At 41.8% G+C, this 25889-nt stretch overlaps 1 protein-coding gene across 2 annotated transcripts in view; it reads left to right on the top strand.

Moving 5' to 3' along the window:
- LOC139747994 (acetylcholine receptor subunit alpha-like 1) overlaps positions 1-25889 on the top strand; it is a 420788-nt gene that overhangs the window by 322250 nt on the left and 72649 nt on the right. For both annotated transcript variants that reach the window (XM_071660530.1, XM_071660531.1), the window contains exon 2: positions 11740-11784. In XM_071660530.1, coding sequence (XP_071516631.1) covers positions 11740-11784 — 45 coding nt within the window. The remainder of the gene's footprint in view (positions 1-11739; positions 11785-25889) is intronic.

Here is a 25889-nt window from a genome sequence, read left to right as displayed (position 1 = left end):
GGGAAAATGTGGATGTAGATGGATAAAAAAAACAAGTGAGAAAGCTGTTGATTTATCAGGATTGAGCATAGGACTTTGAAGAAGAGAAACAACGTAATGTGAGATATATATGTTGTGTACGCATATATTCGTGCATTTGTTTTTTCCCATACGCTTGAGTTGTGGAGGCGTGGACGTCTGTGAGTATATTCATACGGTTGTCTTATTTACTTTCGTTTTCTCTTATATGTAGTCATATTCAGTTTGATGAGTAACGTGAAGCCTTCATACTTTTGGACAACCTCCGCCCGCATCCATTATCATATTAACGTCTACGAAAACAAGCGACCTCATCTTATATTTACGGATGCAGGAGCCCAGCCTGTCTGCCTTTCTGTATGGTGGTGGCGGCAGTGGCGTACTCTGCATATAACTCTGCCATTTCGCTGTCCAAACCCCAACCTCTTGCCCGATAAACTATTCAATACATCTTCAGATCTCTCTCTCTCTCTCTCTCTCTCTCTCTCTCTCTCTCTCTCTCTCTCTCTCTCTCTCTCTCTCTCTCTCTCTTTGTTGAAAGGTTTAGAGAAGAATAGAAGCCCCTATGGAGGCTAGGCCTTGTGTGAAACATACAGAGAGAGCAAAAGAAAGAGAAACACAGACAAAAGGAAGATCTTTTATACTATCTTTTTTTTAACGTTGAAGCTTATGTTGTAGTTCTTGATATATCAAATGTTCCTGACTGAAAGAGACATCGGGGTCTCATCTCCAATCTCCTCTCTTTTGCTTCTCGTCCCTCCCTCTCTATCGTCATATATTGCTTCCTTCCGGCAGGTCTCTCTCCGTAACTGTTCTTGGATCGACTTCTCTCAACAACAACGGTGCCCCTCAGGCTTTTGTCATATCTTTTACGCTTCTCCTCCTATATATTAGCGATATCCTATGGCAACAGATACTAAGTTGATTCATTTTCAACAGATACTAAGTTGATTCATAAGTTGACAACTCAACAATGTATTTATCCATTGCCCTCAAATTTACTCAATAATTATTCGCTCGATTATGTCCCGTTTCGTTACAATGTTAACCGTAAACTTGACCAGAATATCGCAGTAGGGCCGGATGCAACGTAGGTAAGTTTAATGCCTCTAAACACAGTGTCTGCTCTCGTCTCTTTCTGTAACTCCTACATAACTTTCCTGTATCATTTGACGGGCCTTTAATTCCACCGCTCAACACAACTTAGTATCAGCGTAACATATCACCTCACTGGTGATCCCACATAACATAGATAGCAGCTACGTTTGCCACTTAAGAAAAAAATAGCCATCCTCTTCTCTTCTGAACAGTTGCTCCAGTTGTGCAAAGGACGGATCTGTGCTTAAATGGAATATTGCTCACACATCTGGGGAGATTGTAGCTCTACATAAATATTAGATAGATTCTTGTCCAAAGCATTCCTTCTCATCTTTCTTACCTTAATTCAAAGGACAGACTCTTTTCCCCTCCTCTGTTGACGTTGCTTTGATTTTTGTTGCCTTAACTGGCTTCTTGGATCCCCTTGTCATTAGCAATAGCACATAACATATGGCAAGCCACTGTGTTTGATGATGACCGTGTGGCCATTGGCAACTCAAGAATGGGCTTTTGAGATGTCCGTTTCTTTCCCTACACCTCGAGGTATTGAAACTCTTCATCTCTTTGTCTCCTAATACCTAAGACCTGACTCGCTTTAAATGGCAGGATTTCCACTTCTTTCAAAACTTAATCTATTTTCTTCTTGTCTCCTTAATTCTCCTTTTAACTCCTTTCATTTCAAGTTAAGTCCTGTGGACTTTTGTCCGTGACTAGAGCCTTCAGCATAAGAAAAGATAACTTTGTTTTGAAATACGGCTGGTTGTACCTATTCGGAAAACCATGAGATAGTAGAGGTCCAATATTTAGTGGTGTGAGGAAAGAAGCAGACACCACAACGGTCCATTCCTAGGTTGTCATCGTGTGACATAATGCTTTGTGTCATATTACGTATTCTAGGTAATTGTAGAGGAATAAAAGCAGACAACTGAGTTCATAGCGTGAGTGTGGACAACTCGTATTGCTTTAGACGTATCTGTTAGCACGGACAGTAGACCTGTACGCGCTAGCCCTGCCTTTTCGTAAAATCTCGTCGTACGTGTTTATAAATAGAAGTAAGTACACACTCTCTCTCTCTCTCTCTCTCTCTCTCTCTCTCTCTCTCTCTCTCTCTCTCTCTCTAGCAATCAATCACGCTCCATAGTTTCACGTCACCCACGATCAAAAGTATGAATTAATGTATGAAAAGCATATTTACGAGTATGAAAATTGTCTGCTTATATATAGTGACCAATTAAGAAAAAAGAATATCCTAAGGAAGAAAAAAGCTTACAATCTCTTGTGGAAACTGTCGTGAGGTGGAGACACCTGACGTTGACTACAATGCTGTGAGTCTCCCAACTCTACTTTTTTGTGTGTGTAACTTTCTTCTAAATGGACCATGAATACCCTGTGGACGAGGGAGGGAGAGAGGAGGAAGCATAGCACGGAGGGTGAGGGGAATAATTATTGTTAAAAGCTGTTGTTCTCGGAGGCCTTAATGTGTTTCGCTAGGGGGCGGGAGGAGGAGTCCTTTCTGTGAGAACGTCTTGTGTGGAGACAGGAAGGAGAGTGAGACCTTACTGTGGGAAGGTACTGATGTAAGAAAGGAAGAAGGGAGAACATGACTGAAGGTAATAAAGTAAAGGACGATAAGACAGAGGGTTTAGAGGGGTTGATATTATTTGATGGAACTGGTACTTAAGGAATATTGATTATTCTGTGTTAAGCTTTCCTGAGACTGACTCTCCAAACATGAGTTGGCCGAAATAAACGTAAACACACACACACACACACACACACACACACACACGCACACAAAACCAGATCATCATGCCGGAAGAAACAGAAGAGACCTTCAAAAGAAAGAGAAAATTACCATAGTTGATTGGAAGAAAGGACTTATATCAGAGGAGCCTTTCCGAAATTGGTTGGGATCACCACTAGTGTGCCTCAAGGCTCGGGTCTGCTATCATTGTTTTCCATAATCTTTATGAATGACCTTTCAGAAGGTATGAACGAATACCTCATTATGATTGCTGATGTTGCCAGGGCGATGAGAAAATTAAAGAATGATGGGGATTGCGTCAACTTAGGAGAACTAGAGAGACCCCAAAGTTGATGCAATACATAGTTGATGAATTTCAACCAAAGTAAATGTAAAGTAATGAGGGCGGATGATTGTTTTCCTTGTACAACGTTACACTAGAAGCTGCATTGTCTGATTATCAATAATTACTCATAAACATTGTCCCCTGAGAATGTTCCAGCTGTGTCCCTTATTTACCAGCGAGTCTTACGTGTATGTACCGGCTTCATGTAATACCGACTATTTTCCTGCCAGTTATTCAACTGCAGTGTCAGCTGAAATTAGCCTACTTTGTTAATATCAGCTGAACACGATATATGAACGGCTCAAGACTTAAATTTGTGAAAAAAATAGGCATTTTATATATATATATATATATATATATATATATATATATATATATATATATATATATATATATATATATATATATTTTTTTTTTTTTTTTTTTTTTTTTTTTTTTTTTTTTTTTCATACTATTCGCCATTTCCCGCGACAGCGAGGTAGCGCCAAGAACAGAGGACCGGGCCCCTGAGGGAACATCCCCACCTGGACCTCTCCTCTGTTCCTTCTTTTGGAAAAAAAAAAAAAAAAAAAAAAAAAAAAAAAAGAGAGGGGAGGATTTCCAACCCCCCGCTCCCTTCCCTTTTAGTCGCCTTCTACGACACGCAGGGAATACGTGGGAAGTATTCTTTCTCCCCTATCCCCAGGGATATATATATATATATATATGTTTCCTTGCGCTACCTCGCAAACGCGGGAGACAGCGACAAAGCAAAATAGGTAAATAAATGATATATATATATATATATATATATATATATATATATATATATATATATATATATATATATATATATATATTATATTATCATTATTATTATTATTATTATTACTTCATGTAATATACTTAGTCGCTGTTTCCCGCATTAGCGAGGTAGCGCAAGGAAACAGACTAAAGAATGGCCCAACCCACCCACATACACATGTATGTACGGAAACGCCCACACACGCACATGTCCATACCTGTCATGTGCAATGCACCGAAACCACAGTTCCCTTTCCACATCCAGGCCCCACAGAGCTTTCCATAGTTTACCCCAGACGCTTCACAAGCCCTGGTTCAATCCATTGACAGCACATCGACCCCGGTATACCGCATCGTTCTAACTCACTCAGTTCCTTGCAAGCCTTTCACCCTCCTGTATGTTCAGGCCCCGATCGGTCAAAATCTTTTTCACTCCATCCTTCCACCTCCAATTTGGTCTCCCATATCTCGTTCCCTCCATCTCTGACACACATATCTTCTTTGTCAATCTTTCCTCATTCATTCTCTCCATGTGACCAATCCATTTCAAAACACCCTCTTCTGCTCTCTCAACCACACTCATTTTATTACCACACATCTCTCTTACCCTTTCATTACTTACTCGATCAAACCACCTCACACCACATATTGTCCTCGAACATTTCATTTCCATCACATCCACCCTCCTCCGCACAACCCTATCTTTAGCCCACGCCTCGCAACTATTCCCTCAAACATGCCTATTTTTGCTTTCCGAGATAACATTCTCGCCTTCCACACATTCTTTAACGCTCCCAGAACATCTATTAGTACCAAGATGATTTGCGTCCCCAATCCACTATTCCCGTGACATCTATGGGTCGCTCTTCGAGTGCCCTGCCTCCAGATACCTTACAGAATGTAGACCTTGCCCAGCAAGAACGCTATCCAACAAACATGATCCTACTACATCAGGTAAACGTGGAGTCCCGCAGACGTTGTTTGGTATCACTACTGTAAGAGACAAACGTTACAAGAGGATTACTCTGAGCAGAAGACCTTGGTACAGCATAGGAATGTACGCACTTTAACAAAAAAAAAAAATACTAACAGAAGAATTATTAATTAAATGAATATTGATATGGACAGTCCTCCTACATATACCAAGGCCAATACAATAAGGTTAGCTTAGCCCCACAGTCCTGCTGTGTGTACGTAGGCCAATGCAATAAGACTGGCCCCATAGTCCTGCTGTTTGTACCTAGACCAATACAGTAAGATTAACCCCATAGTCCTGCTGTATGTACAGAGGCCAGTACATAAAGAGCCGTCCAGTAAGAGATAATATAGAGAAATGTGAAGCTCCCGTGTGGCTCGGGACGATCGTAATCCACACTCATTACTGGATCTGGACAAAGTTTCCGAGGCTGTTAACCTTTTAATTGCTGGTCAGATCAGGTTAGGTCACTGGCATTATCCCTCTCGGAGGCCCATTAGATTCACTGTTATTCTGAAAGGTGTGAGGGGAGGGGAATTGTGCAATTAGTGATTAGATCACTTCTGTATCTAATTGTTTTCTAAGTAATTATCTAACCTTATTATGGACCTGGTTCTTGGGATCCCTGTCAGGTGATTTAGCAACGCAGTCTTCAGAAACTGTCCTAGGTAGGTAGTATGAGGGTTCTTTGCAGTCTGAATATGGACTTTCCTCACTGCAAGTAGAGTAGTCATCGGATACTCTGCTAGGCACATAGTACATCTCTATATATTCCTCTTGATACAATTAGAGACGTTCTCCTTTATAGGACCTCAGACGAGTAGCCAACAGTATGCCCTATACTGCTCTGGAGTCTGATAACCGTTTGCTTCTTACATTTTGTATTGTACTGTTGTCAGGCGCTCCGTAGTTATCCATGCATCACGTAGCATGTCATCCCGTGGCGCTGTAGTGAAAGGAATGCAAAGAGTAGAGAATTGTGGTAGAATAACGTGTGCCAAAGCCTATGTGTAAGTTATGCCTTTGAGATAAAATTCATGAGTTGCGAGAGATGTGGTGAGAGACAGACAATGATACTAGGGTTGCTGTTTTTGCTGAAGCCAGCGGTGATGGAGCCAGAGATGCCACTAGCCTACCGACACAGCCATTGGTTTCACCGTTAACCACCACTATTCAGCAGCTGGCCTCATTAGTCCACCACTAACCGCAAGTAGTCATAATCTCTCCTCCCTCGTTCATCACCGATAACCACCACTAGCCAGCAGCTTGTCCCCACGTTTACTGCCACTAACTACCAATAGTTACCCGCACTCATGCTGGTCAGATGTGCCTACGTTTCTCTTACGCGAAGACGCTAGACTCGGAATCAGCAGGCGTTAATTAGACAGGAACAGAAAGAAAGGCATTATTGTGAATGTGACCGATTAAACTGTGAGCATAGCCATATAACACAAGAGGATTATAATATGTACATAATAACATAACACAAGAGCATAACACTGTGAACATGACCACATAACATAAGAGGATGATAGTGGGAGTATGACCACATAACACAAGAGGAAAATAGGAAAACATCACTATTAGTGTTTGACAAGAGTACTCGTATGATCGTTCCTGCGAATGAAATATGATGATGTGATTAAATAAACAGATGCTCAGGTAATACAAATTAGTTACGGAAGGACCGAAAATGAAGGATCGTCATGACCGTAGATATTGGTTCACAGCCATGAGGAACCCTCTCCCCATCAGAAATATCTGATCAAAGGCCGTCAGTTTCTGTACCAGGCGAAGGGCTCGTGACCCAGAAGCCCAGAGACGATGGCCATGTGGGTCACTAACTGTCTTAGGCAGCGATGGACTTGTCGTCTCGAGAATGAGGAAAAGATCGTTGGGTAATGTGGAGAGTTTTAGGAAAGCGTCATACAGAAGAAATAAGAAAAAAAGTGAAATACTAATAATACAGTGAAGAGAATTGAAGTTGTAAAAAGCCCATTCACCCTGTAGGTGACAAAAATTGAGTTATGAATATCTTGATACTTTATGCTCAAGTATAATTGACATTGCTAAGTGTGAAAGAATCAGATGTAACACTACGACATCTGGGCTGACTGGCACGGAACCCTGCCTCACGTGTCACTCATCAGGATAGAGCGGGACGGAACCGTACCTCACGTCTCAACGTCTTAAGTATTGACTGGGACGGACTCTCCAGGTCTTGGATCCTTCCCGTGCATATTCTGGAACCAATGTTTACTTCTGCCACAGTTACAAGACTAAATTTTGGAACTGAACAAGCCTCTTACATCTCTCTCTCTCTCTCTCTCTCTCTCTCTCTCTCTCTCTCTCTCTCTCTCTCTCTCTCTCTCTCTCTGCTACAGTAACTAATCTTCCCGTCTGATCCAGTCTCTTGCGACGCTTATTGCAAAATGTTATATATTGAGTGTGTAATCATAACCGACCATGTTTTAACAAGGAAACTGGTTTCAGTCCACATGTTTAGTCTTCAGCTTTACTAGGACGTTATCTCTTGCAAGCGACTCTCCCTGATCTCGCAACACTTACTGTTCTCCCTCTAGTTCTCAACAACGGGTACCCAGCTTTAGCTTCAGTCTTTTACACGTTTTCCAGACTCTTTTTCTCCACCACTAGTTTTCCTAGCTCATGGAGAATGGCCTGCAGGCAACCTAACTGGAAAAACGAGGAACTTTCTCGTGTAACTACAGGTTCATAGTTATCAAACTACAGGTTCATAGTTATCATTAAACTACAAGTTCATAGTTATCAAACTACAGGTTCATATCTATCAAACTACAGGTTCATAGTCATCATCAAACTACAGGTTCATATCTATCAAACTACAGGTTCATAGTCATCATCAAACTACAGGTTCATAGTCATCATCAAACTACAGGTTCATAGTTATCATCAAACTACAGGTTCATAATCATCAAACTACAGGTTCATAGTTATCAAACTACTGGTTCATAGTCATCATCAAACTACAGGTTCATAGTCATCATAAAACTACAGGTTCATAGTCATCATCAAACTACGAGTTCATAGTTATCATCGCAACTCTATGTAAACAAGTGCTTGATTCAGTAACAAAGAAAACAAATATGATTTACGGTCATCATCGCCGTTTGGGAATAAGCAGATACCACAGTCTGGGTCAGGCCGACGTAGGTACCACAGTCCTGATCAGGCTAACGCAAGCTGCTTAAGGAGTGCTCTGATTCCAGGAGTAAACACTGAAGGGAAAATGACCCGCTTGAGATGGCCGGAGTTTCCCGAGTGCTATATTGGCCGTGCTTGAGGCTAATGTTGGCTCGTGCTCGGTATATACTCCAAAAATTCATTCCATATTCAACCAGCACAATATATATATATATATATATATATATATATATATATATATATATATATATATATATATATATATATATTTATATATACAATTATTATTATTATTATACTTTGTCGTCTCCCGCGTTAGCGAGGTAGCGCAAGGAAACAGACGAAAGAATGGCCCAACCCACCCACATACACATGAATATACATAAACGACCTCACACGCATGTATAAATACCTATACATTTCAAGGTATACATACATATACAGATGTATACTTTTTTTTTTTTTTTTGCCGCTGTCTCCCGCGTTTGCGAGGTAGCGCAAGGAAACAGACGAAAGAAATGGCCCAACAAACCCCCATACACATGTATATACATACGTCCACACACGCAAATATACATACCTACACAGCTTTCCATGGTTTACCCCAGACGCTTCACATGCCCTGATTCAATCCACTGACAGCACGTCAACCCCGGTATACCACATCGATCCAATTCACTCTATTCCTTACCCTCCTTTCACCCTCCTGCATGTTCAGGCCCCGATCACACAAAATCTTTTTCACTCCATGTTTCCATCTCCAATTTGGTCTCCCACTTCTCCTCGTTCCCTCCACCTCCGACACATATATCCTCTTGGTCAATCTTTCCTCACTCATTCTCTCCATGTGCCCAAACCATTTCAAAACATCCTCTTCTGCTCTCTCAACCACGCTCTTTTTATTTCCACACATCTCTCTTACCCTTACGTTACTTACTCGATCAAACCACCTCACACCACACATTGTCCTCAAACATCTCATTTCCAGCACATCCATCCTCCTGCGCACAACTCTATCCATAGCCCACGCCTCGCAACAATACAACATTGTTGGAACCACTATTCCTTCAAACATACCCATTTTTGCTTTCCGAGATAATGTTCTCGACTTCCACACATTCTTCAAGGCTCCCAGGATTTTCGCCCCCTCCCCCACCCTATGATGCACTTCCGCTTCCATGGTTCCATCCGCTGCCAAATCCACTCCCAGATATCTAAAACACTTTACTTCCTCCAGTTTTTCTCCATTCAAACTTACCTCCCAATTGACTTGACCCTCAACCCTACTGTACCTAATAACCTTGCTCTTATTCACATTTACTCTTAACTTTCTTCTTTCACACACTTTACCAAACTCAGTCACCAGCTTCTGCAGTTTCTCACATGAATCAGCCACCAGCGCTGTATCATCAGCGAACAACAACTGACTCACTTCCCAAGCTCTCTCATCCACAACAGACTTCATACTTGCCCCTCTTTCCAAAACTCTTGCATTCACCTCCCTAACAACCCCATCCATAAACAAATTAAACAACCATGGAGACATCACACACCCCTGCCGCAAACCTACATTCACTGAGAACCAATCACTTTCCTCTCTTCCTACACGTACACATGCCTTACATCCTCGATAAAAACTTTTTACTGCTTCTAACAACTTGCCTCCCACACCATATATTCTTAATACCTTCCACAGAGCATCTCTATCAACTCTATCATACGCCTTCTCCAGATCCATAAATGCTACATACAAATCCATTTGCTTTTCTAAGTATTTCTCACATACATTCTTCAAAGCAAACACCTGATCCACACATCCTCTACCACTTCTGAAACCACACTGCGCTTCCTCAATCTGATGCTCTGTGCATGCCTTCACCCTCTCAATCAGTACCCTCCCATATAATTTACCAGGAATACTCAAAAAACTTATACCTCTGTAATTTGAGCACTCACTCTTATCCCCTTTGCCTTTGTACAATGGCACTATGCATGCATTCCGCCAATCCTCAGGCACCTCACCATGAGTCATACATACATTAAATAACCTTACCAACCAGTCAATAATACAGTCAGTATATTCATACTTGCTGCCTTCATTCCTGTCGCCACCCCTCCACACATGGAAATCCCCCCACCTCCCCGCGCGCGCACGCGCGAGGTAGCACTCGGAAAAGACAACAAAGGCCACATTCCTTCACTCTCTGTCTCTAGCTCTCATGTGTATTGCACCGAAGCCACAGCTCCCTTTCCACATCCAAGCCCCACAAAACTTTCCATGGTTTACCCCAGACGCTTCACATGCCCTGATTCAATCCAATGACAGCTCGTCGACTCCGGTATACCACATCGTTCCAGTTCGCTCTATTCCTTGCACACCTTTCTCCTGTATGTTGAGGCCCCGATCGCTCAAATCATTCCGCCTCCAATTTGGCCTCCCTCTTCTCCTCGTTCCCTCCACCTCTGACTCGTATATCCTTGTTGTCAATTTTTCCTCACTCATTCTTTCCATGTGACCAAACCATTTTAATACACCCTCTTCTGCTCTCTCAACCACACTCTTATTATTACCACACATTTATCTTGCCCTTTCATTACTTACTCGATCAAACCACCTCACACCACATATTGTCCTCAAATATTTCATTTCCAACTCATCTACCCTCCTCCGCACAGCCTTATCTAAAGCCCATGCCTCGCAACCATATAACATTATTGGGACCACTATTCCTTCAAACATATCCATTTTTGCTCCGAGATAACGTTCTCGCCTTCCACACATTCTTCAACGCTCCCAGAACCTTCGCCCCCTCCACCACCCTGTGACTCACTTCTGCTTCCATGTTTCTATCCGCTGCTAAATCCACTCTAGATATCTAAAACACTTCACTTCCTCCAGTTTTTCTCCATTCAAACTTACCTCCCAATTAACTTCTCTCTCAACCCTACTGAACCCACTAACCTTGCTCCTATTCTTGTTTACTCTCAGCCTTCTTCTTGCACTTTAACAAACTCAGTCACCAACTTCTGCAGTTTCTCACCCGAATCAGCCACCAGCGCTGTATCATCAGCGAACAACAACTGACTCACTGCCCAAGCCCTTTTATCCAGAACAGACTGCATTCTTTCCCCTCTCTCCAAAACTCTTGCATTCACCTCACGAACAACCCCATCCATAAACAAATTAAACAACCATGGAGACATCAAGCACCCCTACCTCAAACCGACATTTACTGGGAACCAATTGCTTTCCTCCCTTCCTACTCGTACACATGCCTTACATCCTTGATTAAAACTTTTCACTGCCTCTAGCAACTTACCTCCCAGACCATATACATATACGTATGTATGTACATATAAAGAGATTCTAAGACAACCATTTTCAACAACATCGTCATCTGCTTACTGTTTGTAACTTTGATTTAGATTAATTTTTGATGGATTTCTGATGCTGAAGCTTTTGTCTGTGCAGAATTTGCCTTGTCTTTTCATAAATTTGTCTTTTCTCAGAACTTTTCAAAGTTAAATCTGTTGAGCGATTTTAGTGAATTGTCATGTCCGTACACTAATGTAATGTATTTTGTCTTTCAGAACCTTAAGAACCAGATTATGACGACCAACGTGTGGGTGGAGCAGGTATGTGTCACTTGCATGTCATGATGTGTCACATTATTCTTGCAGTTACCCATTTATACTGCACCGGGAAAGTAAGGGGAATCTTTGCACTGTTTGTGTGTGTGTGTGTGTGTGTGTGTGTGTGCAACGCAAAACTGAAGGTCAGGTAGTTTTGTTCTCTGTTTCATATCATTATCATTATTATCATTATTATCATTATAATCATTATTATCTTTATTATCATCATTATTATTATTATTATTATTTTTTTTTTTTTTTTTTTTTTTTTTTTTTTTTATACTTTGTCGCTGTCTCCCGCGTTTGCGAGGTAGCGCAAGGAAACAGACGAAAGAAATGGCCCAACCCCCCCATACACATGTACATACACACGTCCACACACGCAATATACATACCTACACAGCTTTCCATGGTTTACCCCAGACGCTTCACATGCCTTGATTCAATCCACTGACAGCACGTCAACCCCTGTATACCACATCGCTCCAATTCACTCTATTCCTTGCCCTCCTTTCACCCTCCTGCATGTTCAGGCCCCGATCACACAAAATCCTTTTCACTCCATCTTTCCACCTCCAATTTGGTCTCCCTCTTCTCCTCGTTCCCTCCACCTCCGACACATATATCCTCTTGGTCAATCTTTCCTCACTCATTCTCTCCATGTGCCCAAACCACTTCAAAACACCCTCTTCTGCTCTCTCAACCACGCTCTTTTTATTTCCACACATCCCTCTTACCCTTACGTTACTTACTCGATCAAACCACCTCACACCACACATTGTCCTCAAACATCTCATTTCCAGCACATCCATCCTCCTGCGCACAACTCTATCCACAGCCCACGCCTCGCAACCATACAACATTGTTGGAACCACTATTCCTTCAAACATACCCATTTTTGCTTTCCGGGATAATGTTCTCGACTTCCACACATTTTTCAAGGCTCCCAAAATTTTCGCCCCCTCCCCCACCCTATGATCCACTTCCGCTTCCATGGTTCCATCCGCTGACAGATCCACTCCCAGATATCTAAAACACTTCACTTCCTCCAGCCTCTCACCATTCAAACTCACCTCCCAATTGACTTGACCCTCAACCCTACTGTACCTAATAACCTTGCTCTTATTGACATTTACTCTTAACTTTCTTCTTCCACACACTTTACCAAACTCCGTCACCAGCTTCTGCAGTTTCTCACATGAATCCGCCACCAGCGCTGTATCATCAGCGAACAACAACTGACTCACTTCCCAAGCTCTCTCATCCCCAACAGACTTCATACTTGCCCCTCTCTCCAAAACTCTTGCATTTACCTCCCTAACAACCCCATCCATAAACAAATTAAACAACCATGGAGACATCACACACCCCTGCCGCAAACCTACATTCACTGAGAACCAATCACTTTCCTCTCTTCCTACACGTACACATGCCTTACATCCTCGATAAAAACTTTTCACTGCTTCTAACAACTTGCCTCCCACACCATATATTCTTAATACCTTCCACAGAGCATCTCTATCAACTCTATCATATGCCTTCTCCAGATCCATAAATGCTACATACAAGTCCATTTGCTTTTCTAAGTATTTCTCACATACATTCTTCAAAGCAAACACCTGATCCACACATCCTCTACCACTTCTGAAACCACACTGCTCTTCCCCAATCTGATGCTCTGTACATGCCTTCACCCTCTCAATCAATACCCTCCCATATAATTTACCAGGAATACTCAACAAACTTATACCTCTGTAATTTGAGCACTCACTCTTATCCCCTTTGCCTTTGTACAATGGCACTATGCAAGCATTCCGCCAATCCTCAGGCACCTCACCATGAGTCATACATACATTAAATAACCTTACCAACCAGTCAACAATACAGTCACCCCCTTTTTTAATAAATTCCACTGCAATACCATCCAAACCTGCTGCCTTGCCGGCTTTCATCTTCCGCAAAGCTTTTACTACCTCTTCTCTGTTTACCAAATCATTTTCCCTAACCCTCTCACTTTGCACACCACCTCGACCCAAACACCCTATATTATTATTATTATTATTATTATTATTATTATTATCATTATTATTATTATTACTATTATCAATACTATTATTATCATTATTATCATTATGTTACCATATTAGTATTATGGTTTTGACGTATGGCACAAGATGGGTGTGGTCTTCTTAGGCTGAATGATGTCAGTTTAACTAAGATCTTGCAACTCTTCACACACACACACACACAGCTGATCAACATATTCACGCTGGTCCATCTTCAAAATGAGTTTTCCGTTGACATGTTCTTTCCGTAGAAAATATGAAAAAATTATAATGGTTTATTTCTGAAAGGTCTTTATCCAACAATTTCTTTTCTTTTCTTTCATCTATTATTTTTCTTATCATTCACAAACAAGAGAAAGAAAGCAGAGATTTCAACTAAGATTTCAGAACTTGACTTCTTGTATTCAAAGGTAGTTAGTAATTGCATGTGCGCGAGGTAGCGCTAGGGAAGACAACAAAGGCCACATTCGTTCACACTCAGTCTCTAGCTGTCATGTATAATGCACCGAAACCACAGCTCCCTTTCCACATGCAAGCCCCACAGAACTTTCCATGGTTTACCCCAGACGCTTCACATGCCCTGGTTCAATCCATTGGCAGCACGTCGACCCCGGTATACCACATCGTTCCAATTCACTCTATTCCTTGCACGCCTTTTACCCTCCTGCCTGTTCAGGCCGCGATCACTCAGAATCTTTTTCACTCCATCTTTCCACCTCCATTTTGGTCTCCCACTTCTCGTTCCCTCCATCTCTGACACATATATCCTCTTGGTCAATCTTTCCTCACTCACTCTCTCCATGTGACCAAACCATTTCAAAACACCCTCCTCTGCTCTCTCAACCACACTCTTTTTATATTACCACACATCTCTCTAACCCCTTCATTACTTACTCGATCAAACCACCTCACACCACATATTGTCCTCAAACATCTCATTTCCAACACATCCACCCTCCTCCGCACAACTCTATCTACAGCCCACGTCTCGCAAGCATATAACATTGTTGGAACCACTATTCCATCAATAATATATATATATATATATATATATATATATATATATATATATATATATATATATATATATACATATATATATATATATATATATATATATATATATATATATATATATATATATATATATAAATATATATAATCCCTAGGGATAGGGGAGAAGCAATACATCCCACGCATTCCACGCGTGTCGTAGAAGGCGACTAAAGGGGACGGGAGCAGGGGGCTAGAAACCCTTCCCTCCCTGTATTTTAACTTTCTGAAAGGGGAAACAGAAGAAGGAGTCACGCGTGGAGTACTCATCCTCCTCGAAGGCTCGGACTGGGGTGTCTACATGTGTGTGGATGTAAGTAAGAAGAGAAAAAAGGAGAGATAGGTACTATGTTTGAGGAAAGGAACCTGGATGTTTTGGCTCTGATTGAAACGAAGCTTAAGGGTAAAGGGGATGAGTGGTTTGGGAATGTCTTGGGAGTAAAGTCAGGGGGATTGGTGAGAGGTCAAGAGCAAAGGAAGGAGTAGCACTAATCCTGAAGCAGGAGTTGTATGAGTATGTGATAAAGTGTAAGAAAGTAAACTTTAGATTGATGTGGGTTAACTGAAAGTGGATGGAGAGAGATGGGTGATAATTGGTGGCTATGCACCTGGTCATGAGAAGGAAGATCATGAGAAGCAAGTGTTTTGGGAGCAGCTGAGAGAGTGTGTGAGCAGCTTTGGTGCACGAGACCGGGTTATAGTGATAGGTAATTTGAATGCAAAGGTAACTAATGTGGCAGTTAAGGAAATAATTGGTGTACATGGGGTGTTCAGTGTTATAAATGGAAATGGTAAATAGCTTGTAGATTTGTGTGCTGAAAAAGGACTGGTGATTGAGAATACCTGGTTTAAAAAGAAAGATATACATTGTTATAAATGGAAATGGTGAAGAGCTTGTAGATTTGTGTGCTGAAAATTACAGGTGATTGAGAATACCCGGTTTAAAAAAAGATATACATAACTATACGTATGTAAGTAGGAGAGATGGTCAGAGACCTTTATTGGATTACATGTTAATTGATCGGTGCATGAAAGAGAGACTTTTGAGAGGGGCAACTGGAGGGATGTCTGGTCATTATCTTGTGGAGGCGAAGGCGAAGATTTATAGAGGTTTTCAGAAAAGAAGAGAGTATTGGGGTGAAGAGAGTGGTGAGAGTGAGTGAGCTTGAAAAGGAGACTTGTGTGAGAAAGTACCAGGAGAGATTGAGTGCACAATGGAAAAAGGTGAGAGCAAATGACGTAAGGGGAGTGGGGGAGGGATGGTATTTATTTAGGGGAGCATTGATGGCTTGCGCAAAAGATGCCTGTGGCGTGAGAAGCGTGGGAGGTGGGCAGATTAGAAAGGGTAGTGAGTGGTGGGATGAAGAAGTAAGATTGTTGGTGAAAAAGAAGAGAGAGGCATTTGGACGATTTTTCCTGGGAAATAGTGCTAATGATTGTGAGATGTATAAAAGAAAGAGGCAGGAGGTCAAGAGAAAGGTGCAAGAGGTGAAAAAGAGGGCAAATGAGAGTTAGGATGAGAGTGTTGTTAAATTTTTGGGAGAAGAAAAAGATGTTTTGGAAGGAGGTAACAAAGTGTGTAAGACGAGAGAACAGATGGTCGGGTTTGGATGGAGTTGCAGTGGAATATATTAAAGATGGGGGTAACTGTGTTGTTGATTGGTTGGTAAGGATATTTAGTATATGTATGGTTCATGGTGAGGTGCCTGAAGATTGGCGGAATGCATGCATAGTGCCACTGTACAAAGGCAAATGGGATAAAGGTGAGTGTTCAAATTACAGAGGTATAAGTTTGTTGAGTATTCCTGGGATATTATATGGGAGGGTATTGATTAAGGGGGTGAAGGAATATACAGAGCATCAGATTGGGGAAGAGCAATGTGGTTTCAGAAGTGGTAGAGGATGTGTGGATCAGGTGTTTGCTTTGAAAAATGTATGTGAAAAATACTTAGAAAAACAGATGGATTTGTATGTAGCATTTATCGATCTGGAGAAGGCATATGACAGAGTTTTAGAGATGCTATGTGGAAGGAATTAAGAGTATATGGTGTGGGAGGTAAGTTGTTAGAAGCAGTAAAAAGTTTTTATTGAGGATGTAAGGCAAGTGTACGAGTAGGAAGAGATGAAAGTGATTGGTTCCCAGTGAATGTCGGTTTGCGGCAGGGCATAAAGGTGAGTGTTCAAATTACAGAGGTATAAGTTTGTTGAGTATTCCTGGGAAATTATATGGGAGGGTATTGATTGAGAGGGTGAAGGAATGTACAAAGCATCACTAGAGGACTGTGTACCTTTCTCAGAGCACTATGCATCCTTATTAGGGCACTGTGCAGCCTTACCAGGGCACCTAACACCCCTTTCAGTGTACTGTGCAGCCTTACCAGAGCACAATACAATCTCACCGGGGCACTGTGTACCCTCACTTGAGTGGTGTGTAACCTTGCTTAGGTAGTATATATAGTCATGACAGCATTGTACACACTCACCAGGACAGTGTACACCCTCACTGGGGTAATGTACACCCTCATTAAGGCAGTATGCATCCTCACAAGGTCACCGTACATCCTCAATAGAGCAGTGTGCACCCTCATCAGTGCATTGTGCACCCTCATTAGGGTACTGTTCACCAGCCCTAGAGCACTGTCCATCTCCAATAGGACACTTTAACCTCTTATGGCGCTATACACCCGAAGTGTGGATTCTCATTAGGGCGGTGTGCACCTTCGTTAGGGTAGGATGCTTCCTTATTAGTGAGATTGTATCCTTATTAGGGTAGTGTGCACCCTCACCAAAGACCATTTCTCGCCCTTCATGACTGGAGGGTTTCATTGTTTCTTTTGAAAGGCAAATTTCCTTTGCCTTTTGTTTTAGAACCTTCCATGGCTACTTCATGTAATCTGTGGCTTGTTCTGAGTCTCTGCCACTGGTTTCAATGATTCATACTGCTATTCTGTTAAGATAGATTTTCGAATGTGGATAACTGTATTGAGAGAAGTTATAAGAAACTGCTGAAAAGTGATAGATGAGTGGTTAGTATTACTAAAAAAGATATAATAAGCCACTGAAAAATGATGGGCCAATTTAGTACCACAGTTTTCTTACGTTAATGATTTTCGAATCACAGTGATCAGAGTTTGAAATGTCATTGTTTATCATCACTGCTTTGGTGTTGATCAAATTTCTAATTGATGTACCTCATCCTTAGCCGATAGATATGTTGTTGAAATCAGGTATTTTTTTTGTGTTTGTTGTCCATATCTAGAAATGCTCGGTAAAGTAGAATGATAACTTCATGGTTTCATTTCTCAGTTGATTGATTTGAATGAAACCGGAACAAACATCTCAAATGATATGATGATATTTATATCTTCCGGAGTCTCCACGGCAACCCTCTTTCTTAAAAGATTCTTCATGTTAGTGACATTTGTCTCGGTATTTTCCACCTTCAAACTGTAACTCGCACAGTGGCAGTCAGCACAGGCGCGTCATGTGAACGTCGCCTACGTTGCAGCGGAATATGGCTAGATTGCAGTGCAGGGTGAGCTGCTAATGATTGATTTGGCCGGCTGAACGCTCATGTCATCCTGGATTCAGTATCCCGCCAAGCATTTACAACACCGCCGCAGATTCTCACCACAATATGATCAGTGTTTCTGTGTTACAAAATATCGCCGGCATTCCTTATGTCGTGATTTGGAACATGAAATGTGGTCAGAAAACTGGGTACATGCACATATAGTGTTCTACACCAAAAGCAAGTATTCTAAATAACATATACGATCAACCTGTTTCTACCTCAGACGCAATATTATATCATATGGTGTTAGAGCTAGCATATTAGATCTCATTTCTTCCATGATAGTATTATCTATACATTTTTGTTTTCCTTTGGCATTGAGTTCTTGTCTAGTTTATGTATGTTTTTCATCGTCTTAACTGCGATGAGCAGACTGACGTTCATGTAAACCTGTCTACTAAGCGGTTCGAGGAAAGAAAGTATCATAAAAGCCAGTGCTTGAGTGGCCGGTTTTCATACAGGAGTTATGTGATGCAGCAGCCAAACGCATGAACCCCCTCCCCCTTCCCCACCCCCCATCCCGACCCCCACCCTCAAATGTGTGAGGAGTATTCCAAACTCAGACGAGTAAGACCCACGTAGGTGTGAAACAAATGCTCCAAGAAAAATAATTCCGGCCCTTATAAAACTCTTCCAGCCTCTGGAATGCAGTTGTTGGCTTCCATTCTTCTTACTTATGTGATTTTCTTACATTTGTCTCCTCTTCGTTCCTCCTTCACTCAATCACTCTCCTTCATCCATCACAAAATCTAGGCCTCCCGCCCCTCAGCATCCCAGCCATTGATATTCGATAAGGTATTCAGGTGTAATTTAAAAACCACTATCGGCCTCTGCCAATATTGGCGAGGTCGTTATTTATCTCAGGCACGGAATGTTGCCTTAAATCGTGAGACCAACCCGCTGGGTCTAGCCGTTTCCACGCTTACTTAAGTAATCTGGCCAAGACTACTCGGGCCTATGCCTTCTTTGACCTTTAAGCTGGCTGAGGCTGATATGCCATTTGCCTTGATACTGTCTAGCCTCGTCGACTTGAGCAACTCAAGATGCTTTTAAAACGTCGTCCATCGTGATGGTGACCGCTCTTGACGATTGTCTGAAGCATTAAGACTGAAGAACTCCTACAAAGACCGCGATCTTTATAAGTGATTACTGGTGAGGCTAAATGACATTTACTGTCTGTAAACTCTGACATCCTGTTAGAGAAATTAACTCTCTCAGTCTTTGATATCGATTCCCATTTCTATTACGACGAGATTTTGCCATGTCAGGGCCAGCGCGCACCATTCTCTACAGGAAAATTCAGAGTTGAGAACAGTCTTGTAACTTATGCGTTGTTGAGTGTTTAGTGATATAGAGAGAAGCTGTGTTATGGAGTGAATACCAGCAACCCATGTGCATATGAGTCAGAAAGATAAGATGATACAGGAAAGGGAATCTTCAGTCACCCGTTCCTCTCCCTCCTAATCGCTGTCTACGAATAGTAGTCCCAACAATATTATATGGCTGCGAGGCATAGGCTATGGATGGGCTTGTGGTGAGAAGGGTGGACGTGTTGGAAATGAAATGTTTGAGGACAATATGTGGTGTAAGGTGGTTTGATCGAGTAAATATTGAAAGGGTAAGAGAGATGTGTGGTAAAGAAAAGAGTGTGGTTGAGATAGAAGAGGGTGTGTTAAAATGGTTTGGACATATGAAGAGAATGAGTGAGGAAAGGTTGACCAAGAGGATATATGTGTCAGAGGTGGAGGGAACAACGAGAAGCAGGAGACCAAATTGGAGGTGGAAGGATGATGTGAAAAAGGTTTTGAGCAATCGGGGCCTGAACATGCAGGAGGGTGAGAGGCGTGCAAGGAATAGAATGAATTCGAACGATGTGGTATACCGGGGTCTACATTCTGTCAGTGGACTGAGCTAAGGCATGTGAAACGTCTGGTGTAACCATGGAAAGATCTGTTGGGCCTGGATGTGGACCGGAAGCTGTGGTTTCGGTGCATTACACATGATAGGTAAAGACTGAGTGTGAACGAATGTGGCCTATTTGGCTGTTTTCCTGACGTTGCCTCGCTGACGCAGGGGATGGCGATGCTGCTTCCTGTGTGGCGGGGTGGCGCTAGGAATGGATGAAGGCAAGCAAGTATGAATATGTATGTATATGTCTGTGTATGTGTATGTATATGTGTATATGTATGTATATGTATATATGTGCGTGTACGTATATATGTGAGTATATGATATATGAGTGGATGGGTCTATCTTCGTCTGTTTCCTGGCGCTATCTCGCTGACGCAGGAAACAGCGATGAAGTATAATGAAATTATATATATATATATATATATATATATATATATATATATATATATATATATATATATATATATATATATATATGTATATATATATATATATATGTGGTAGAGGATGTGTGGATCAGGTGTTTGCTTTGAAGAATGTATGTGAGAAATACTTAGAAAAGCAAATGGATTTGTATGTAGCATTTATGGATCTGGAGAAGGCATATGATAGAGTTGATAGAGATGCTCTGTGGAAGGTATTAAGAATATATGGTGTTGGAGGCAAGTTGTTAGAAGCAGTGAAAAGTTTTTATCGAGGATGTAAGGCATGTGTACGTGTAGGAAGAGAGGAAAGTGATTGGTTCTCAGTGAATGTAGGTTTGCGGCAGGGGTGTGTGATGTCTCCATGGTTGTTTGATTTGTTTATGGATGGGGTTGTAAGGGAGGTAAATGCAAGAGTCCTGGAAAGAGGGGCAAGTATGAAGTCTGTTGGGGATGAGAGAGCTTGGGAAGTGAGTCAGTTGTTGTTCGCTGATGATACAGCGCTGGTGGCTGATTCATGTGAGAAACTGCAGAAGCTGGTGACTGAGTTTGGTAAAGTGTGTGGAAGAAGAAAGTTGAGAGTAAATGTGAATAAGAGCAAGGTTATTAGGTACAGTAGGGGTGAGGGTCAAGTCAATTGGGAGGTGAGTTTGAATGGAGAAAAACTGGAGGAAGTGAAGTGTTTTAGATATCTGGGAGTGGATCTGTCAGCGGATGGAACCATGGAAGCGGAAGTGGATCATAGGGTGGGGGAGGGGGCGAAAATTTTGGGAGCCTTGAAAAATGTGTGGAAGTCGAGAACATTATCTCGGAAAGCAAAAATGGGTATGTTTGAGGGAATAGTGGTTCCAACAATGTTGTATGGTTGCGAGGCGTGGGCTATGGATAGAGATGTGCGCAGGAGGATGGATGTGCTGGAAATGAGATGTTTGAGGACAATGTGTGGTGTGAGGTGGTTTGATCGAGTAAGTAACGTAAGGGTAAGAGAGATGTGTGGAAATAAAAAGAGCGTGGTTGAGAGAGCAGAAGAGGGTGTTTTGAAATGGTTTGGGCACATGGAGAGAATGAGTGAGGAGAGATTGACCAAGAGGATATATGTGTCGGAGGTGGAGGGAACGAGGAGAAGAGGGAGACCAAATTGGAGGTGGAAAGATGGAGTGAAAAAGATTTTGTGTGATCGGGGCCTGAACATGCAGGAGGGTGAAAGGAGGGCAAGGAATAGAGTGAATTGGAGTCATGTGGTATACAGGGGTTGACGTGCTGTCAGTGGATTGAATCAAGGCATGTGAAGCGTCTGGGGTAAACCATGGAAAGCTGTGTAGGTATGTATATTTGCGTGTGTGGACGTGTGTATGTACATGTGTATGGGGGGGGGGGGGTTGGGCCATTTCTTTCGTCTGTTTCCTTGCGCTACCTCGCAAACGCGGGAGACAGCGACAAAGTATAAAAAAAAAAAAAAAAAAAATATATATATATATATATATATATATATATATATATATATATATATATATATATATATATATATATATATATATATATTAACTTTCTAAAAGGGGAAACAGAAGAAAAATTCACGCGAGGAGTGCTCATCCTCCTCGATGGCTCAGATTGGGGTGTCTAAATGTGTGTGGATGTAACTAAGATGAGAAAAAGGAGAGATAGGTAGTATCTTTGAGAAAAGTAACCTGGATGTTTTGGCTCTGAATGAAACGAAGCTCAAGGGTAAAGGGGAAGAGTGGTTTGGAAATGTTTTGGGAGTAAAGTCAGGGGTTGGTGAGAGGACAAGAGCACGGGAAGGAGTAGCACCACTCCTGAAACAGGAGTGGTGGGAGTATGTGATACAGTGTAAGAAAGTAAACTCTAGATTGATATGGGTAAAACTGAAAGTGGATGGAGAGAGATGGGTGATTATTGGTGCCTATGCACCTGGGCATAAGAAAGAACATGAGAGGCAAGTGTTTTGGGAGCAGCTAAGTGAGTGTGTTAGTAATTTTGATGCACGAGACCGAGTTATAGTGATGGGTGATTTGAATGCAAAGGTGAGTAATGTGGCAGTTTAGGGAAAAATTGGTGTACATGGGGTGTTCAGTATTGTAAATGGAAATGGTGAAGAGCTTGTAGATTTGTGTGCTGAAAAAGGACTGGCGATTGGGAATACCTGGTTTAAAAAGAGAGATGTACTTAAGTATACGTATGTAAGTAAGAGAGATGGCCAGAGAACGTTATTGGATTACTTGTTGATTGACAGGCGCGTGAATGAGAGACTTTTGGATGTTAATGTGATGAGAGGGGCAACTGGAGGGATATCTGATCATTATCTTGTGGAGGCGAAGGTGAAAATTTGTTAAGGTTTTCAGAAAAGAAGAGAGAATGTTGGGGTGAAGAGAGTGGTGAGAGTAAGTGAGCTTGGGAAGGAGACTTGCGTGAGGAAGTACCAGGAGAGACTGAGTGCAGAATGGAAAAAGGTGAGAGGAAAGGACGTAAGGGGAGTGGAGAAGGAATGGGATGTATTTAGGGAAGCAGTGATGGCGTACGCAAAAGATGCTTGTGGCATGACAAGCATGGTAGGTGGGCAGATTAGAAAGGGTAGTGAGTTGTGGGATGAAGAAGTAAGATTATTAGTAAAAGAGAAGATAGAGGCATTTGGACGATTTTTGCAGGGTAATAGTGCAAATGACGGGGAGATGTATAAAAGAAAGAGGCAGGAAGTCAAGAGAAAGGTGCAGGAGATAAAAAAGAGGGAAATGAGAGTTGGGGTGAGAGAGTATCATTAGATTTTAGGAAGAATAAAAAGATGTTTTGGAAGGAGGTAAATGAAGTGAGTAAGACAAGAGAAATGGGAACATTCGGTGAAGGGGGCTAATGGGGAAGTAATAGCAAGTAGTGGTGATGTGAGAAGGAGATGGAATGAGTATCTTGAAGATTTTGAAGATTCATCTAACACGTTCGTGTTAGATGATAGAGTGGCAGATATATGGTTTTTTGGTCGAGGTGGTGTGCGAAGTGAGAGGGTTAGGGAGAATGATTTGGTAAACAGAGAAGAGGTACTAAAAGCTTTGCGGAAGATGAAAGCCGACAAGGCGGTGGGTTTGGATGGTTCTGCAGTGGATTTTATTAAAAAAGGGGGTGACTGTGTTTTTGACTGGTTGGTAAGGATATTTGATATATGTATGGCTCATGGTGAGGTGCCTGAAGATTGGCGGAATGCATGCATAGTGCCATTGTACAAAGACAAAGGGGATAAGGGTGAGTGTTCAAATTACAGAGGTATAAGTTTATTGAGTATTCCTGGGAAATTATATGGGAGGGTATTGATTGAGAGGGTTAAGGCATGTACAGAGCATCAGACTGGGGAAGAGCAGTGTGGTTTCAGAAGTGGTAGAGGATGTGTGGATCAGGTGTTTGCTTTGAAGAATGTATGTGAGAAATACTTAGAAAAACAAATGGGTTTGTATGTGGCATTTATGGATCTGGAGAAGGCATATGATAGAGTTGATAGAAACGCTCTGTGGAAGGTATTAAGAATGTATGGTGTGGGAGGCAAGTTGTTAGAAGCAGTGAAAAGTTTTTATCAAGGATGTAAGGCATGTGTACGAGTAGGAAGAGAGAAAAGTGATTGGTTCTCAGTGAATGTCGGTTTACGGCAGTGGTGCGTGATGTTTCCATGTTTGTTTAATTTGTTTATAGATGGGATTGTTAGGGAGATGAATGCAAGAGTTTTGGAGAGAGGGGCAAGTATGCAGTCTGCTGTGGATGAGAGGGCTTGGGAAGTGAGTCAGTTGTTGTTCGCTGATGATACAGTGCTGGTTTCTCGGGTGAGAAACTGCAGAAGCTGGTTAGTGAGTTTGGTAAAGTGTATGAAAGAAGAAGAAAGCTGAGAGTAAATGTGAATAAGAGCAAGGTTATAAGGTGCAGTAGGGTTGAGGGACAAGTCAATTGGGAGGTTAATTTGAATGGAGAAAAACTGTAGGAAGTGAAGTCTTTTAGATATCTGGGAGTGGATTTGGCAGCGAATGGAACCATGGAAGCGGAAGTGAGTTACAGGGTAGGGAAGGGGGCGAAACTTCTGGAAGCATTGAAAAATGTGTGGAAGGCAAAAACATTATATCGGAAAGCAAAAATGGGTATGTCTGAAGGAATAGTGGTCCCAACAACGTTATATGGTTTTGAGGCATTGGCTATAGATAGAGTTGTGCGGAGGAGCGGGGATGTGTTGGAAATGAAATGTTTGAGAACAATATGTGGTGTGAGGTGGTTTGATCGAGTAAGTAATGAAAGGGTAAGAAAGATGTGTGATAATAAAAAGAGTATGGTTTAGAGAGCAGAAGAGGGTGTTTTGAAATGGTTTGGTCACATTGAGAGAATGAGTGAGGAAAGATTGACAAAGGATATATGTGTCAGAGGTGGAGGGAACGAGGAGAAGTGGGAGACCAAATTGGAAGTGGAGGGATGGAGTGAAAAAAGATTTTGAGTGATCGGGTGCGCACAAGTTTGACAACATACCTGTCATGAAATTGCCAGACATGAACGCACCCGAACACCACGACCCGGTGACGCTTGTTTACCGATGGTGTCTTAGCTTCTTGTATGTCAACTGACTATTCTGTATCTTATTCTTATATCTCTCCTGATGACGTGATTAATTCACGAAAGTGCACATGGGAACTAATCGCGTTTCATTTTCCTGTGGAATACCTGCACATGCTATATCACGAGCACCACTGTAACCTCTTGCAATATATATATATATATATATATATATATATATATATATATATATATATATATATATATATATCCCTGGGGATAGGGGAGAAAGAATACTTCCCACGTATTCCCTGCGTGTCGTAGAAGGCGACTAAAAGGGGAGGGAGCGGGGGGCTGGAAATCCTCCCCTCTCACTTTTTTTTTTAATTTTCCAAAAGAGGGAACAGAGAAGGGGCCCAGGTGAGGATATTCCCTCAGGGGCCCAGTCCTCTGTTCTCAACGTTACCTCGCTAATGCGGGAAATGGCGAATAGTATGGAAAAAAAAAAAAAAAAAAAAATATATATATATATATATATATATATATATATAT

This window comes from Panulirus ornatus, chromosome 71, assembly GCF_036320965.1.
Source record: "Panulirus ornatus isolate Po-2019 chromosome 71, ASM3632096v1, whole genome shotgun sequence".
NCBI classification, from domain to species: Eukaryota; Metazoa; Arthropoda; class Malacostraca; order Decapoda; family Palinuridae; genus Panulirus; species Panulirus ornatus.
This window is presented reverse-complemented; position numbering and strand designations above follow the sequence as displayed.